The sequence below is a fragment of the Populus alba genome, chromosome 6 (genome assembly GCF_005239225.2).
Source record: "Populus alba chromosome 6, ASM523922v2, whole genome shotgun sequence".
Lineage (NCBI taxonomy): Eukaryota > Viridiplantae > Streptophyta > Magnoliopsida > Malpighiales > Salicaceae > Populus > Populus alba.
This window is the reverse complement of record NC_133289.1, coordinates 9,908,188-9,925,238: the sequence shown is the minus strand read 5'-3', so window position 1 is coordinate 9,925,238 and position 17,051 is coordinate 9,908,188. Positions and strand designations below refer to the sequence as shown.

General features: G+C 34.1%; 3 protein-coding genes across 3 annotated transcripts; 2 read left to right on the top strand and 1 right to left on the bottom strand.

Moving 5' to 3' along the window:
* The first annotated feature begins 2,800 nt into the window (after positions 1-2,800).
* On the top strand, positions 2,801-6,169 carry LOC118048280 (serine carboxypeptidase-like 51). The gene is made up of 13 exons (XM_035057887.2): positions 2,801-2,933; positions 3,079-3,173; positions 3,290-3,397; positions 3,516-3,741; positions 3,826-3,869; positions 3,978-4,045; positions 4,141-4,246; positions 4,327-4,547; positions 4,674-4,743; positions 4,852-4,902; positions 5,418-5,470; positions 5,571-5,706; positions 5,786-6,169. Exons 1-13 carry the CDS (start codon positions 2,801-2,803, stop codon positions 5,855-5,857), a joined length of 1,383 nt encoding a protein of 460 aa, XP_034913778.1. The 3' UTR covers positions 5,858-6,169.
* Positions 6,170-8,704: 2,535 nt separating this feature from the next.
* LOC118048470 (vacuolar protein-sorting-associated protein 37 homolog 1) lies at positions 8,705-11,690 on the top strand. The gene is made up of 7 exons (XM_035058159.2): positions 8,705-8,863; positions 8,946-9,173; positions 9,687-9,774; positions 10,878-10,917; positions 11,008-11,054; positions 11,146-11,266; positions 11,376-11,690. Exons 1-7 carry the CDS (start codon positions 8,850-8,852, stop codon positions 11,537-11,539), a joined length of 702 nt encoding a protein of 233 aa, XP_034914050.1. The 5' UTR covers positions 8,705-8,849; the 3' UTR covers positions 11,540-11,690.
* Positions 11,691-14,323: 2,633 nt separating this feature from the next.
* On the bottom strand, positions 14,324-15,814 carry LOC118048180 (pistil-specific extensin-like protein). The gene is made up of 2 exons (XM_035057760.2): positions 15,027-15,814; positions 14,324-14,848 (listed from the first exon to the last, which is right to left on the bottom strand). Exons 1-2 carry the CDS (start codon positions 15,196-15,198, stop codon positions 14,499-14,501), a joined length of 522 nt encoding a protein of 173 aa, XP_034913651.1. The 5' UTR covers positions 15,199-15,814; the 3' UTR covers positions 14,324-14,498.
* Positions 15,815-17,051: the final 1,237 nt, after the last annotated feature.

Sequence of the window (17,051 nt, the reverse complement as noted above, 5' to 3'; positions counted from 1 at the left end):
TCCCAAAACTGTATTTTATTTACGGAAACGAATCATCATCTCCCATGGGGATCTGGATGAAATCTCCTTCTGTCTGTCGGTCACTCCTAGGGACCAATCTTTACAGTTCCTCTTGGAAAGAAGACGAGTACAGTTCCTAGTTCATAACGTCATAATTTGATCCTGAGGCCTGCATGATCACTGCCTTTTTGTGAAAGAAAAGGGCGTGTAATGTGGGTCCTATCCTCTCAAAGACATTGTTTCCCTTCCTTAAAGTAGGGCAATCAAAAAGGCTTTTTAACTTAATTTTGGCCTCACTCCCACCGGTTTTCTCGTGGCATAAATGGTTTTTTTTTTTTTTTTTTCAGTTTTCATGGCCAGAAATATATCTGAAGAGTCCTAAACAAATCTGAAAATCGATAAAACAATTATACACTCGTTCTCAGACGATGAAAGAGAGGACAAAAGAAATTTGGCGATGGAAATGAGAGTAGTTCAGGCTTGAATGTGGCTGTAGGTCCACCGATGAGAATGATGAGTTGAGTTTATTCTAGTTAAAAGTACACAAGCATGCCATGTGATTTGTGACAAGAATGTTTCAACCTCCATGTACTTCAATTCTTCTTCTAAGATTTTTAATGTGGATTGTGTCTAACAAGTATCTGATCCAGATCCAATTTTCTACTCCTATTATCTATTGTTTAATTTCTTTGATTATTGTGTCTAACAAGTATCTGATCCAATTTTCTATTCCTATTATCCATCGTCTAGTTGCCTAATTTCTGTGATTATTGTGTCTAACAAGTATCTGATCCAATTTTCTACTCTTATTATCTATCGTCTAGCTGCTTAATTTCTTTAATTATTGTGTCTAACAAGTATCTAATCCAATTTCCTACTCCTATTATCCATCGCCTAGTTGCTTAATTTCTTTGATTATGTTTCACCATCACAATAGCTCTGCATGCAGCATTTTGTTTAATTTAGGTAGCTTATCAACTTCTTTCTACTCCTTGACATGCGCGAGAACCAGATTTGTTTGACTACTTTTATCTCTTTAAAGCACCTTTGATGAGTTAAACTCCTGAGCTTCTGCCATGCCTTTTACAGGATATTTTATAATTTAACATAGATCATTTCCAATCTTACGCTTATCTTCTATCCATGACTTTTAATAAGAAAAATCCCATAAAGTAGTGCACAAATCTATCTCTGTTATTGTTATAGAATATTCCATTAAAAATCATTACATTTATGATAGCCAAACATATCATTTGCATGGCATTGTAAATAAATACACCCTTACTTTCTATATAATATGCTATCAACAGAGAAGTCTCTCTTTGCCCCGAGGGTTATTTCAAGTAGTAAGCGATGATCTCTCGTAACTCAAAATATTTATGTAATAAATTATTTAGTTTATGGGTAGTGGTTCATCAAGATAGTAAATAGTTTTTTTCTTCTTAGCTCTGGAAACACTAAATTAATGGTAAGGATTATTTATGAAAACAGTTTCAATCAGGAGATTTAATAACTATCAGATGATAAAGTTAGTAATTATATTAAAAAAACAATAAATGACTTTGACCTTGCAACTTGAAGAACTAATTATACTATTAAACTAAGAGTAGATGACTTATAAAGAAGTAAGATGTGGGTTATAGAATAAAATAAAAGACAAACATGTCTCCTGGATGAAAAGACTCTTAAAAGAGTTGAAAGAGTGATAGACTTTAGTAGCATTGTGATACTTCAATGACGAAAAATTATCAATTTTTTTTAAAAAAACCTATAATTGAAGGGTAGAAATTAAAAAAAAAAAATCATAGATTAATAAGAAAAAAAAACAAAACAAAAAGATTATAAGAGCAAATTAGCACATTTTATCCGTTCCTATCATGAAATTTTGATAGGAAAAATAGATGAAAAGTTTTATTTGAGGTTGCGTTTACATCAGAGTTTTAGTAAATTTAGAATTTTTTATTTATTTTTGAATCATTTTTTAATGTTAATATCAAAAATATATTTTTAAAAAATAAAAAAATATTATTTTAATATATTTTTAAATTAAAAAAATAATTTTAAAAAAAATAACCTCTGCCATTTCAGAATATTCTTATGCCTTATCTTTTGCTTGCCATTTGACCAGAAGAACAAGGCAGATTTCCTCTCATTTTATAGAATCCAGTCCAGCACACAAATACTTATTGATTATACACCAACGTACAGAAACATACTACAAGCTTCAAAACAGGAAATTCTTTTCTTCTCTTTCGAACTTAAAATATAGCATCATAAATTTTTAGCAATTAGAAGACGCTGATAGGTTCACATGATGATCACTTGAAAGAGAAGCATAATCCACCTGATATAAACTAGTGTATCCAGATTTCTAGGATTGCCTTCCCTGATTGCAATGTTAATCAGAGAGCATAAAATATTAATAATTGGATATTGATTTAATGATATTACTTCAAGGACACCTTACTTACTATGAAGGCGAAGATGAATCCTTGCTTTGGATCATGATGGTCACCAATAACATTTCAGCGTTGACTACACTGAGTTTTTTCCTTTTTACATTTTAATTTTTAATTTAAGGTTCTTACAATGTTTTTACTTTAAGCGTTGACTAGACATTGTTTTTTCCTTGAGATTTCCATCTACATTATTAATTTCAAGCATTGTACCATCGTTTTCTTAAACAAATATAGGCGGGGATAACGAGGAGAAGGTTCTTATGCGATGTTTCCATGATATACTATTATATATAGATTAATAATGCCTCGAATTAATCAACTCACATAATCGGTTAATTTCCATGGGGAAACACTACCTTGTTTTCCTTTGCCTTCTAGGAATATTTTGCTTTCCTTTGCTTCACAGTTATCTGGCCTTGGCTGCAGGAACTGATGATGGCTCTGAGCAATGGGGATATGTTGAAGCTCGACCCAGTACGTCCATATATATATATATATATATATATATATATAGTTTCTTAGATTTTTTTTCCCTTCATTTTTACTAAATATTTTGGTCTGGTCTTCCTGTCGTCAACAACAGTAGTTTCCCTATTCTCACTACGTGCAATTAATGCAGAGGCTCATCTATTTTGGTGGCATTACAAAAGTCCTCATAGGGTTGAAGATCCCACAAAACCATGGCCAATAATTTTATGGCTCCAAGGAGGACCAGTGGGTTTGAATTTTAAACGACTTGAATCTAAACGATATTGTCAATTGTATAATATTTCTTATATTATTAGATGTGAGTTAGATTATTGTGATTTGATACATTGTATTGAAATCAGGGAGGCTCTGGTGTAGCATTTGGAAATTTTATAGAAATAGGACCGCTGGACGGCGGTCTGAACCCCCGCAATTCGACTTGGCTCCTGAAAGCAGATCTTTTATTTGTGGTGCGTTTTTTTTTCTTTTGTTGGTGCATCACTCTTTTTGACGTTTTTTTTTTCCTCCCCTGTTTGTCTTACATGGCAAAACGTGAGTGATTTCTTTGGTTCATGGGATTTAGGATAGCCCGGTTTTAGTTACGTGGAGGACGAGGCACTGGTGGTTAGGAGTGATGAAGAGGCAGCAGCTGATTTAACTGCTTTGTTGAAAGAGCTCTTTAATGGAAACGAAACTCTCCAAAAAAGTCCTTTATACATTTTTGCTGAGTCATATGGAGGCAAATTTGCTGCCACACTCGGGGTTTCAGCTCTCAAAGCCATTGAAGCAGGGGAATTGAAGCTTCAGCTAGGGGGTATAAGTACACAATATTTTTATTTTATGTTGTATGATTGTAAGTGTCTCAGTTAGAGAAAATGTTTCCTACTTTAATTCTCAGGAGTTGCTTTGGGAGATAGCTGGATTTCTCCTGAAGATTTCGTGGTAAGTAAATACCACGTATTGGCATGCAAATGAAAGCCACTTCCTTTCAGCTCGATGAGCAGGTCACCTGCTAAATCTTGAGACTTTTTTAACTGGATAATGATGCAGTTTACATGGGGTCCTCTTCTCAAAGATCTATCAAGAATGAACAGCAATGGCTTAAACAGCTCAAACAGGTCCTAATCAAAGCTATATTACCTGCAACTCATGTTTTTTTTTTTTTTTCATGAATAACTGAGGTGATTTAACAAAAACTAGTCTGAAAAAATAGTTTAGCTGTAAAGATTCAGCAGCAGCTAGCTGAAGGAAAATATGAAGATGCGACATCAACATGGAGAGAACTAGAGCATGTTGTCTCTTCCAACAGTAACAACGTGGTATGCCTTCAATTAGTATATAAGCATCTGTCAGCCTCAATGCACACATGAAATTTCAGGAATTCGAGTAATTGTTTCAGGATTTCTACAACTTCCTGTTGGATTATGTAAATGATCCTGTCATCGGGAGCACAACCCAAGAATCAAAAGGATTTGTGGCTGCTGACAGCTATTCGAGATATATGAGCACTAAAATGTATCCATCACCAGGGAGCACTGGAGTGAGGAGTACCGTAAACCTTTATGACCTAATGAACGGGCCAATAAGACAGAAACTAAAGATTATTCCTGATAATGTGACGTAAGTTAAACTAGGTAGTCTTCATGACTTATATGTTTTGAGTTGTTTCATTGAATACTGTTATTTAGCAGGATTTACTCCATTAATTTGCTGGATTCTACTAATCAATCCACTAATCTTCAACAGATGGGATGGACAAGGTGGGTTGGTTTTCCAGGCCATGGTTGGTGATTTCATGAAGCCCAGAATCCAAGAGGTAAAATCTTCACTAACTTTCTTCTTTGTGTTCAATGCATCGAGTGGAAGAAAGCAGCAAACCCCGTTTAGCTCATCTTAAATGTTAGAACTTGCAATTATTTTCCAGGTTGACGAGCTCTTAGCCAAAGGAATAAACGTGACTATATACAATGGACAGGTATGACAACAGCTTCAGGCTGTACCATATCACCTAATATATCTGGACAAACTTTTTTTTTTTGTTTGCCTTTAACAGTATTCCTATGTTGTTCCCTCCCACATGAAAGATGCACAGACCTAGAATCATTTTTTTTTTAATACTTTTGGGCTAAATATAAAACGAATTATATGTATAATGTGTGTGTGTGTGTGTGTGTAAGCATTTGGCTTTGCAACTTGAGCAAAACTTTCTCTTCAGTTAAAAAAAAGAAAAACAAATCTGATATCTGGGGTTCAAATCCGTCCAAAAATATTCGAAAAGGCCAGAAAATATGTATAAAATTTATCTTATATTGTTAACTACTTGATGCTTCATGGAAACTCATCATGAAACCTAGATAGGAGGCCACTTTTTTTTGTTTTTTCGATCTCTTTAGGATTACCCTCTATAAAAATTATGTTTTTAGATAGACAACTCCCTAACAAAATGGTATGAAACCCTAACAATTAGATTGATTTTTCATGAATACACAGGTTGATCTCATATGCTCAACCAAAGGAGCAGAAGCGTGGGTTAACAAACTCAAGTACCTCCATCTCAACCCTCATTTTAGCTAATTGAATCAAGTTAAACCTTACAAGCTTGAAAAGTAAACCTCTTCCTTCTTACAATATTGAATATTTCAGGTGGGATGGTTTGCAGAATTTCTTAAGCCTGGATCGTTCTCCTTTATATTGCAAAAGTGATAACACCACCACAAAGGGATTTACAAGTTCGTACAAGAACTTGTTTTTCTATTGGATCCTTGGAGCTGGCCACTTCGTAAGCACCCCCTTCACGTGACCAACACTTTCATCTTCTTTTACCAAACAATGTTCATTGATCTTATAAATGCTTGCAGGTTCCAGTCGAACAGCCTTGTGTTTCTCTGCAGATGGTGGGGAATGTTACTAAATCACCAAATAACTTTTAGTGGTTTATATGGCAAGACAAATTGTCCACCAATGTTAGAGAAATCTATTGATTCTCCCATCAAAAACAAAAAAACCAATATTGAGCTTTGAAACGGTTACGAAGAAATATGAGCTCTGCCTTTTTCATTGAAGGTGCCCTGGATAATAGCTTAAGGTTTGCTCTGTTATCGTCTTTTCCTGTTTTCAGGTTGCAGTTGTTCTCTTTTTTTGGCTGTTAATCTGTAGCTGTGCTCTTGTTCTTGCCTTCATCAATGGCTTCCTTGTAGCTTCTTGGTGGTTATTTATTGGATTCCTAGCTTATAAAATAAATAAATAAGATGGGAAAAGGTTTTGAAAATACTTTCTATGGGGTAAATCTCACAGCTTAATTGCTGATTTCAATTATTGAATGGAGTCCATACTAAATCATGGTACGAATAAAATGCCATTATCGCTAAAACTCAAGACAATAAGCACACCAGGATGAGTTTGGAATCGCTACAGCTCCTATACAAATGATCTTTTTAAGAGAAGCAGCTGCAAACTGAATAATTAATTATTCAATGAGAATTAATCTCCCCAACCTTCCTATCTTTGCTGAATCTTGATCATGCAACAAGAGGGAACCTCTTTTCCTCCTTTGCTTCCTGCGAATCCAACTATATATGTATGAACAAGATTTGGCCCAGCGAATTGAATAGAGACTTTCAGAGGATGGTAATAATTCTGGGAAAAAAGAGACAAAAAACTGTTTCCGGTTCAAGCAAAGAAAATAAAAGGAATTCTAATTTATTAAGATAATTAACATGCTAATTAAAACTATTAAAAGAACAAAGATTTGGCAAATAACAGTTGCTTGATATTCTTTGTTGATGGAACACCAAAGCTCTTATAGCACTTGATAGAACTGTTGATTTTTTAGCACAACAAATTTAATGTTCTTTAGCAACTTATCTACGTTCATGGAGCAATCAATATTATTGGATAGAAGAAACACTACAATTTACCATAGTAAAAGAAGACAATCTTCACACCCACTATCTTGTAATTACCTCACCTCTCTCTCCCTACCACTCACTTTTTACCAGCCACAAAAGCAATAGCCTTTCTCCTTCTCTCTTGTGTTTGACTCACATTTGCTCTGTCAGTTGGTGCCTATTCACAGGCAAAACTTAGCCAAATATCTCAAGCATAATTTCAATATATGAGCTAAAATCTGTGGTTTGGTGTCATAATTGCACCTCTCTGACCTGCCATTGTCTCCACCTAACAGCTGAAAGTTACAACTTACAACCCCTTTTTCAACATTGATGGCCCATATACTTTTTATAGCATGAAAACGAAGCAGCAACCAACCTGAAAAATTTAACTCAAAAAATCTAAGGAATCAAAGAAATGACTAACTTGATTATAGAGTTGTCGTGATAAGAGTAGGATTAGAGTGACTGTTGTCTCTTGGGGATGCAATAGCTGACCTTTACTTCCCATTCCCGAATATGACAACCTCAATTTCTTGTTCAATCCCCCTCTCTTGAAGAACTTCTGCAAAATAATGAACTTGTTGAACTGAATTTCCTCTGTTGAAAGACAAGAAACCACACAAGATAAGGAATTTGCAAGCATTATCAAATTGTTGATTGTCAATCTTGTCAGTTCTTGCTACCCTCATGACTTTTTTTTTTTTTTTTTGGATTCGAGAAAACCTCATTCACTGGAAAGCGTATTTTGCAGGTTCAGATGAGTGAGTAAAACTTTAGCTGTCCTAAATTCTTACAAGTGATATATGTCTTAACTCGAACTCGAAACCTGCTGTGCAGATATCATGACTTCTTCAGCTGATAATCTACTGTCAGGAACCATAGTTCAAGGCTTCAAGTGTGCCAAGCTATTCTTGTTTTTCTTCATTCCAACTCTTCAACTTGTTCCTCAGCTTTTTTCTCTTTAAGGTATTTAATGGCTTCCAATTTGTTGTTTTTTTTAAAAAAAAAAACTGCTTCATTTCTTCAGAACCAATAAAAAAGATGATTCACATTCGAAATTAGGGAACTAGTTTACTTTCTTTCCAAGTATATTATATTTGTATTACAGAGGTAAATGAGTGGAAGTGGATAGTTTCGTCTTGTCACCATTAACAAGACAATTGATTCCAGCTCTCTCTATACCTTGTGAATTGTTTTTGATGGAGAATAGTCTCACATGAAAAATTCTTGAAGTTATCGGATTAGCCTGCAGTGACATTATGCAAGGATGTTCTATGAATTACTTGAAAACAAAATACTTCTATAGCTTATACAAGTTGTCTTCGTGAGTCCAATAATAATCATTGACAATGTGTCATGTTTTATTAGTGTTTGATTTATTTAAATTTTAATTGATCTTGAATTTGTGAAACACATTGCTTTTTGAAAAGCAAGCTTTTAAAAAATATTCATGATAGTAATTATTTTTTAAAATATTTTTTATTTAAAAATATATCAAAATAATAACTTTTTTTTAAAAATTATTTTAATATCAACCAATTAAAAAAAACCTTAAAACCACCAACAAAAATTAATTTAAAATAAAAAATATTATCTTCAACTAAAAAAAAAGCTTTTAAAATAAAAAAAACAAACAAAAGTTTTAGTAGATATAATTTTTTTTAAAAAAAATTATTTTTAATATCAACCAATTAAAAAAATTTAAAACCACCAACAAAAATTAATTTAAAATTAAAAAAATATTATTTTCAACTAAAAAAAGCTTTTTTAAAAAAAACAAACAAAAGTTTTAGTAGATATCGTGTTTTCCATCATTTTACCATTTTTTTTTTTTTTCCAAACAATGTAACTCTCCACTTTTTTAAAATTTACGGTAATAATTAAAATAAAAAACCGTTGCCAAAATCTAAGGATCACCTGTTTTTTCTCTCTTCTTGTAACCCGACACATAGAGTTTAAAGACTTTTAAACCTTAATTGACTAATCAATCAGACGATCCAGATCCCTATTTTCGCTCTCTCTTAAAGAAGCTATGTTCAAGTTCTGGTATCTATCTATCTGTTGATTAACCTGAATTTCTAGGGATTTTATTTGAATTAATTTTTTTTGTATTATTATTTTCTTACAGGGGTTCTCAGGAGCAACAAGGGCAGCCACGTCCACAAGAGGTTACTCAAGGTCCAGCACAATCTTGGTACCCTCCATCTGTAGGTGGTTCCCCATCTTCCTCACGGCCTGCAACTCCAACTAGTAATATCTCTTCCACTTCCCACAGTTTCCAAAGCCCTGCAGAACGCCCCCGCTCCCCTTCACCTGCTGAAGCTGCTGCCTTTATCACTCTTTTGAAGGACAAAAGGTGACCTACTCTCATGTTTTCTTGTTCACTATGGAATCAAATTATTGCAGGCTACTGACCTTGTTTTCTACCAGATATGCTTATAAGGTTGACCGTGAATTGGATGTGCTTTAATATATGTTTTTTTTGCGAACTTGATTGCATATATGTTTTACCTAATATCAAGTCAGAAAGGCATTTTTGTTTTCTTATCTGGGCTCTTTGAAGATCATTAAGGGTTTTTGTTCCCATGATTTTTGTTTTGTGTTTTGTGATGTATATTGCTACATTGAGGTGTGGTGCTTTGATAAATGTTGCCTTTGTAGACGACTAGTTTTTTTTATCTAGTCAAAATGAATAAAAATAATAAATAATCTCTGTAAAAATTTGAAAGAGGTGGAAGAGGATTTTCGTCTGTGTTTTTTGTTCAAATGTTACCGATCAAAATAGATGATTGCCTCTGTAGCTTGGAAAAAATCATGTTGCAGTGCACATGTTCTAATTACTTTTTTTCTTTGAAAATATCTCTGATAGTGTTGATGAATTACGGAAGCTGTTGTCTGACAAGGATGCATACCATCAATTTTTACTCTCACTTGACCAGGTTAAAATTCAAAATAATGTAAGTTAAGCTCTTTCCTTTTCCCTTTATTGGCATTTACAATAAAATTTAAGTCTTGCTTTTTGTTTGCTGAGTGGTATGGTTTTAACACTCTTGGTCACAGCTCGTACTGGTAGGATCATAAAAGCCTGGTTACCTGTTGGTACTGCCATCTTAACCCCATCTTGGTGTTTGTGTCTGGAGATCTTATTTTCCAAGGAATTTGCAGTATTAATGATAATTCAAAGTGTCATTTTGTCTTTAACTAGGCCTTTGGATTTTAGAATCATCTGTCATTATTATCAGTTAGGAGAAGTAGAGTGAAACTTCTAACAATTTCTTTTGTTTGAATACTTGAACAAGGAGATAAGCGGAGGTAAGAAACAAATATTAATGATTTATAATTTCCCTCTTGAATCCCATCATATTTCTCTTGAAAAGTATTCCTCATTTGTAATTGACTCTGAATGTGTATCTTACACAAGGAACGAACCACCTACTTTTGGAAATTTATCTCAGTTTTCTATGTCTTTACATGATCCAAATTAATCAAGCCAAGTGAACTTTGCTTCTTTTCATTTCTCCTCTAGTGTCCTTAGTTTTAGTTCCATCCCCTGCCACTCACTACTCATTTAGTCAATTATTATTCTTCTGGCAGGGGATGCAAATAGACTTAGCTTTCTTTGCCCTTCTCCAGAATCAAAACTGAAGATGATAATGTGATACAAGGAATAACACGGATGTCTTTTTATAGAATAAACTGCACAGTGTGCAACCTATTACAGATTTAAGAGTGACTTGTGTGTCCATGGTAACAAGTCAGGCACGACATAAACTCAGATGTGCATGCACATGCAAACATGCTCTCATACCCAAGCAAGCACGCAGGCATTTGTCAAATAAGAAGAAATCACCTGACTTACATTTTCTTCATGTGATTGGATACTTTCCCGTGCTTTCTGAACCACGCCATAACTACAACTAAAATTGCATAAATATTGCATGATGTTAAATTGTTCCTTTCTTTCGTCAACCTTCCAATAAGAGAGGGGGGGGGACCTCTACTCTCCTTTTGGAAACTCCGCAAAATTGTTTGTGATTGCATTTTTGGCTGTTTCCATCAGATAAGAGATGAGCTTCGCAAGGAAACTCTGCAGCTTGCGAGTAAGTGGCTGGACACATTTTTTGAAATATTTAACGTGGTTTAGCTATAAATGGATAAACTAATGTCAAATTACTGTTTTGGATATATAGGAGAGAACTTGGAGAAAGAGCCACGCATAATGGAGCTTAGAAACCAAGTGAGTTTTTAATTGTGTGGTCATTTCCTTCCTTGCTTGTTAATCCAATGGATTGAACTTAAAACCATTTTTTCCTTTGTTGTGTGCTCAGTGCAGGATAATACGGACAACTGAGCTGGCTGCTGCTAAAGAAAAACTAAACGAGCTGGAAAGACAGAAAGAAGAGTTGTTGAGGTCCTGCTCTCCTGCCTCCCTCCTGCAAATGCTACAAGGTACAACTTAAATTAAAGTTGATCCATTTGAAAGCTCAAAACATTTGGTAAAATAAGACATGAAAGGCGTGCTCTTTAGGTATGATCTGACTGTGTTCCTAATCTGCAGAGGCAATGAATAAGACAGAGGAGGAATCTGAAGCCCTCCACAGGCAGTTCCTTGATAAGGAGATAGATCTTGGGTCTTTTGTGCAGAAGTACAAAAAACTCCGTGCCACCTATCACAAACGAGCACTTATCCATCTTGCAGCAAAAGCATCGCCAACTGCTTGACCTGTACTTGAATGCATACAACTACAAGAATACCGAGAACACCTGTTTGCTTGTTTGTGTAGAAGATTGATATGCTGATGTACTTTTATCATGTTTGTGTATCATTCGGTCATTTATCAATAAATTCGTGTATATCGTATTTTTTTATTAATTTTTGGCGCTTCTCTGCTTTCAATTTTATCAGTTTCAACCAACAATAAAGGAAACTAACAAAAAGAAAGTTATATTGGCCATGAAGGTTCTGCGTGCTTCTTCTACCCTTGCGGCAGACATTTGTGTTTTCTGCTGAAATACATGGCAATGGTAGAAGCAGAGGAGAAACAAATCCGAAATAAATGAATGAAATTTTTGTCATGGATCGTTTATCTTTCTCACGTATAGAAAGAAACGGTTAGAAAGAATGCTGTCCTGCTGGCTACCGCTGTTTCTCAGTTGGAAAACAAAAACCCGCTGAGGATCCTATTATCAATTATTTGCAAAACTTGGTCACTGTGAATAAAATGCCTGTCTTCTGGGAACTTAACTAGGATAGGCTTAATTACACTCTCGAAGCAGTCAAGTTCCTGCTATCTTTTATCAATACGCAACTAAATACTTGAGTTTAGCTTGGTTAAAAGTGGTTTTAACTTTTAAATCCTTTACCGCAGGGTCAAATCCTTGAAGAAACTAGATGTGATTAATGGGAATATATTTTCTCATACACTGGTGCTTGTGAATGTGAAACTCGGTTGGACTCTGGTTGCAGAGGATGAAGTAAAATTATATTTCAATGGAAATCTACCTGTGGAAAGCGAAACAGGGGTTTTGTTTCTTTGAACATGAAATAGAGTAGGACTGCATTTTTGCAGCTCTTAAATTCTTCTTCTCGTGTAACTTTGGGGAAAAAAAAAAAAAAAACAGAGGCTCTAATCAGAGCTCTCTCGCTTGAACTTGTTAACATTATTCTGCCAACTATGATCAATAAACTTGTACATTTAAGTATGAATCTTGCTTTAAGTTAGATTATTGCTTTAGACTCAAAATTCATTGAATCAAAATAATGTTAAAGAAACAAACCTGCATCCTACATTGCTGTTTTGTTTTACCGAAAGATATTTAATCATATAACAGAAAGCACTTCGTATCTTTCCTACAGAGAATTTAGCATTACATGTACTTATTACACGATCTGGAGCCCAAATGGAACGATGAGGTTGTAGGGAAAAAACTGCAACGCAACATCTACTTTCAATTCATGTGCATACCAACCATGCAGAGAAGTTTAAAATAATATGCAGGGTGTTACATTTTTTAAGAAAAAACACTTTAATAAATAGAAAAAAAAACAGCATAAAGAGACGCCCTATTGCTACTAGCTGCATATGAGCACTGTAGAGAATTGTGCCCAGCAACAAATGTTCTGACTGAATAGAATGACGCCGAGCGCTATTTTTTAATTTCATGGTAAAATTATTTATTTAATTGTGAGGATTTATAAGATCTATTTAATTTAAGAATCTCTAGTTATAAATCTATTAGCTATGTAACTTTCAATAACAATCATTTTCCTGATATTAGTAATATAAATAGGGATGTATAGCTTTTTTTTTATTAAACAAAATTATCGAATTACAAACTTTTTTTAAAAAAAATGAGTCTTTTTCTCTATTTTTTTTATAGTTTAGGGTTGTAATTTTAGGACTTGAAAACCAACTCTTATTTTAATTCATGCTATACACCATGTTAATTTCTTTCAAAGCAAGTTGATCTTTTTTTATGAACAAAGACAATAAAACCTCACAACGCAATTAAGAGTGAAGGTTATCTTGAACACTATGAGGATTTAGAAGATGGTACAAATAAACCTTACCATATAAAAATTTGATCAATGGTAGCATTTTTTAGCAGAATTAACTAAGCAGATTGACCAATCACAATAGGGTGTCGTAAATAGAGATCACAAAAAAAAAAAAAAAAAAAAAAAAACATGCTTATAGGCTTATCTCAAGGCAAGCACCTGTTCGGCTATACCTGAAGATCAAACTAGACAACCTTGTCTATATACATGGTATTCGTAAAGACAAACTTGATGGGAGCTGCAGAGCCTGGCAAAAAAATAGACCATTATTTCTAATGTGATAACACAATATGAGCAGGAACTAAACAATAACCTTGATTGATGATTGATCATTGATAGTGGTAGCTGCAAAAATATTTTGTATTAACAACCATATTACTAACAATAAATTAAAAATACCATTAGAAACAAATTAAAGTATAATCTTCTATCTTTTTAATTATCCTAGGAGATTTTTTATTTTTTTTTGGCAGCTTGAATGTTTTCCACGTCGCAATGTGTGTCAGGTTACTATTTTTGCCAAGTGATTAAAATATCATTGGATTGGTTGTAATTTCTCTTGGGATGATTTGAGCATCCATACATAACATACCAGCGGTGGTCGGAACATTAGATTTGAAGCAAATTCTGTAGCTGTGGGCAACCTTTCTAATTGGACATTGAATGGGCGAGTCTATAAAATTCAGACATGCTAAAATAACACTGTCCAAATATCATTAGATATATCTGCATCATAGCAATCCCAGTTGGGGCTCTTTTGGATAGTTACTTCAGAGACAACCCAAGTTTAATAGTAAGCCTTTTGTGGTAAAAAATTGTGTGAATTTTATTTTCGTTGTAAGAACATACACCAAGTTGATTTTTCCTCTCTTCTGTTTAGCCATAGAATCAGTAGAAGATGATCACATTGCAATCAGTTAATGGAAATTAAAAAAAAAAAAGGGCATTGACTTGATTAATAATTCTCAATCGTTGTGGAAGTTTATAGTAACAGTACCTTGCAAATCGTACGCAAGGAGGGTATCTCTATCTTACAAAAATCAAAATGAAAACAAAGCACCAATTACATTCGTATAAAGAGAAGATGGACAATGAATTCAAAGAAATTAAAATCATAATTAGTCAGTAATTGTTTCCTTGGGTGTCATCGTACTGATCAGTAGTATCAGGCTCATCACACATTGGAGACGTGAAGTAAAATGGAGTGAGCATGTATTTAACGGTGTCACGGTACACGGAAGTGGGTCGCCTGAGCTTCACTCCTGATTTCCCACCAGCGAAGTCGGTGAGGATGTTACAGCTAGGGTCTGGTGATGATACAAGCCTCACTGAGCATTTCTTCTCTTTCAGTTGCTTCCCATTAATGTATTTGCTCACTATCATGTCAAATTCTCCTCTTTCATCTGTCACATCGCTATCGTAATGTATTACTCTGCCTCTATCATCAGTGCATGTAAGGCATACTTTACTCCCTGCAATGCAACCAACCATCAATTCATCAAAATTAGAGATTTTACTGTATGATCTCAAGTGTATGTCATAGTTGTGCGCGTAAAGTAAAAACCTTGCTATGATACATGTAAGATTTGATGGATTCACCTGTAAAAACATCACAGAGGCGACAAGGGGAATATAGAGGGAGAAGGGTACCTTTAATGGGCCTGTCACCATTAATCCAGTCATTATAACCCTTGGTGCAGTCCTGGCACATTACTTTCCCAGCAACATTTATGACCCCATAAGTTTCCTTCCAAGCCATGGCTGAATTGGTGCATCCCACCAGAAGAGATGCTGCAATCAACGTCAAAATTGGAGCTGCCATCTTTCTTTGTTTTCTCTCGCTCCTGATAGATTAAAGAGACTAAATCCTTGCTTACAAGAAGACCATGTATGTGTGTATGTATATATATCTCTATATATAGTTATAAGATGTTCTTGAGGATTTATTTCGAAATGGAAGTGGACGGGCACTACTCGATGACGTGCAATCCATTATCTTTTTCTATGTTAGCATTTTGCATTATACATTCTAGCTTCCTAACCCCAAATTAAAAAGAAAAAAAAAGGTTGACAACTTGGCTTCAACCAATATGCAATGGAGTCCTAACAAAATAATTGAAGACAGGCGAAGGCGTCTCCGTCAAACTAATGGGTTGAGCAAGAAAATTAAAATATCATTGCTATTTCACTTGGAGATGGAAGAAAACCAAGCTGCATATTTCTTCGTAACATTTTGATCCTCGCATAATAGAGAAATTTGATTCATTAACAATTTGTATCCAGAGGAAGTCCCATTGAAGTAAATAGGAAATAAAATAATTAAATAACCCAGCTGGAATCAAACTAGGCGTTTTTCACTGCCAAATATATATATTTAAGAGCAAAAGATCCCTAACTCTGTTACTTGTGCATGGTGTTTGTCTCTCTCTCTCTCTCTCTTGCTCGTTATTTTATTATTATTATTATTTATTTATTTTTGGGGGGGGGGGTATCTTCGGCTTCTCTGTAAAGGTCGTCGACTTCCGGATGGGTATTGGTTTTCATAATTCAGCACTTTTCTTTGGAATTTCAGATTCCAGTTTTGAGGGGGGGTTTTTTTCATCAGAAAGGAGAAATTTTAGGGTATTTATATTATTATTAGTTAGATTTTATAAATTAAAGCTTGTTTCTACTTAAAAAAAAAAAACAAAAGTTATATAATTTAAAATAATATCACATCATTAAAAAAATGTTCTCTCTTTCAACATACTATTTCTCTATATCTCTTTCAAGAAAGAAAAAAAAAATTGAGAGAGAGAGAAACAACTCAAACTTCCTATAAATTTATTGAACTTTGAAACTCACCAACACAGATTATCAAGCTATTTAATTGTGCTTAATTAAAAATTAAAAAATCTTAAAAAAAATCAAAGTGGATGAAAAGTTGATAAATTTTCCTCTCTTTTTGCAGATCCAACTTTTATTGCATGAGACATCTCAATGAACTATCAGATAAAAATGATAAAAGAATTTATGGTAATTATAAACTCTAACTTGTCCAACAAATAACATTCATCCAAATGGTTCATGACTTTTTATTGTTTGCAATTGCATATTGAATAAAGAAAAACTCAACCCAAATCAACACACAGCCAGCATTTGATATTAATACACATATGAAATTCATAGAATGGAAGGTTTTTTAAAAAAAAACAGAGATGGAAGAGGAAAGGAAAAACATAAAGAAAACATATTTGGCTAAAAGCGTTCTCCAGATGTTTCATATTTGATTGCAGATTCCATTTGTTTTAAATCACACAAGCATCTATGATCTATCAAGTCTAGCTGCTGCAAAATTGCTTGCTTTGAGGAGTGAGTTTGATTCGAGCCAAAGTTTGCCACTGTTTTAAAATTTTGTTTTTTTCTAAATCATCAGAAGATTCTGCGATGTTGGGTGGCTGGCCCAAGTTTTCACTTTCAAGTTTCATCCCAGACAATGTTTTGTTGGGCAATCACAGAGCTTGGATTTTAGTATATGCAACAGGAGCTTTCTTTTGGGCCTGGCAGATTTGAACGTGGCTGGCAAAATAAGATGCTTTTTTTTAAAAAAAATATTATTCATTAACACGGTCTTTCAAGCAGAGTAATGAAACCTATCCCGACACGGAAGATCAAGGTAAGTAAATCAGAACGATA

Bases quoted from the DNA above. Each gene is read 5' to 3' on its own strand.
- LOC118048280 (XM_035057887.2), top strand. From the start codon at position 2,801: ATGGGGAAACACTACCTTGTTTTCCTTTGCCTTCTAGGAATATTTTGC. The intron at 4,046-4,140 runs GTCCTAATCAAA...CTGAAAAAATAG, and splicing joins GGCTTAAACAGCTCAAACAG to TTTAGCTGTAAAGATTCAGC. The intron at 4,247-4,326 runs GTATGCCTTCAA...TAATTGTTTCAG, and splicing joins CTTCCAACAGTAACAACGTG to GATTTCTACAACTTCCTGTT.
- LOC118048180 (XM_035057760.2), bottom strand. From the start codon at position 15,198: ATGGCAGCTCCAATTTTGACGTTGATTGCAGCATCTCTTCTGGTGGGA. The intron at 14,849-15,026 runs GTACCCTTCTCC...GTTGCATTGCAG, and splicing joins TGGTGACAGGCCCATTAAAG to GGAGTAAAGTATGCCTTACA.
- LOC118048470 (XM_035058159.2), top strand. The intron at 9,174-9,686 runs GTGACCTACTCT...TATCTCTGATAG, and splicing joins ACTCTTTTGAAGGACAAAAG to TGTTGATGAATTACGGAAGC. The intron at 11,267-11,375 runs GTACAACTTAAA...CCTAATCTGCAG, and splicing joins CCTCCTGCAAATGCTACAAG to AGGCAATGAATAAGACAGAG.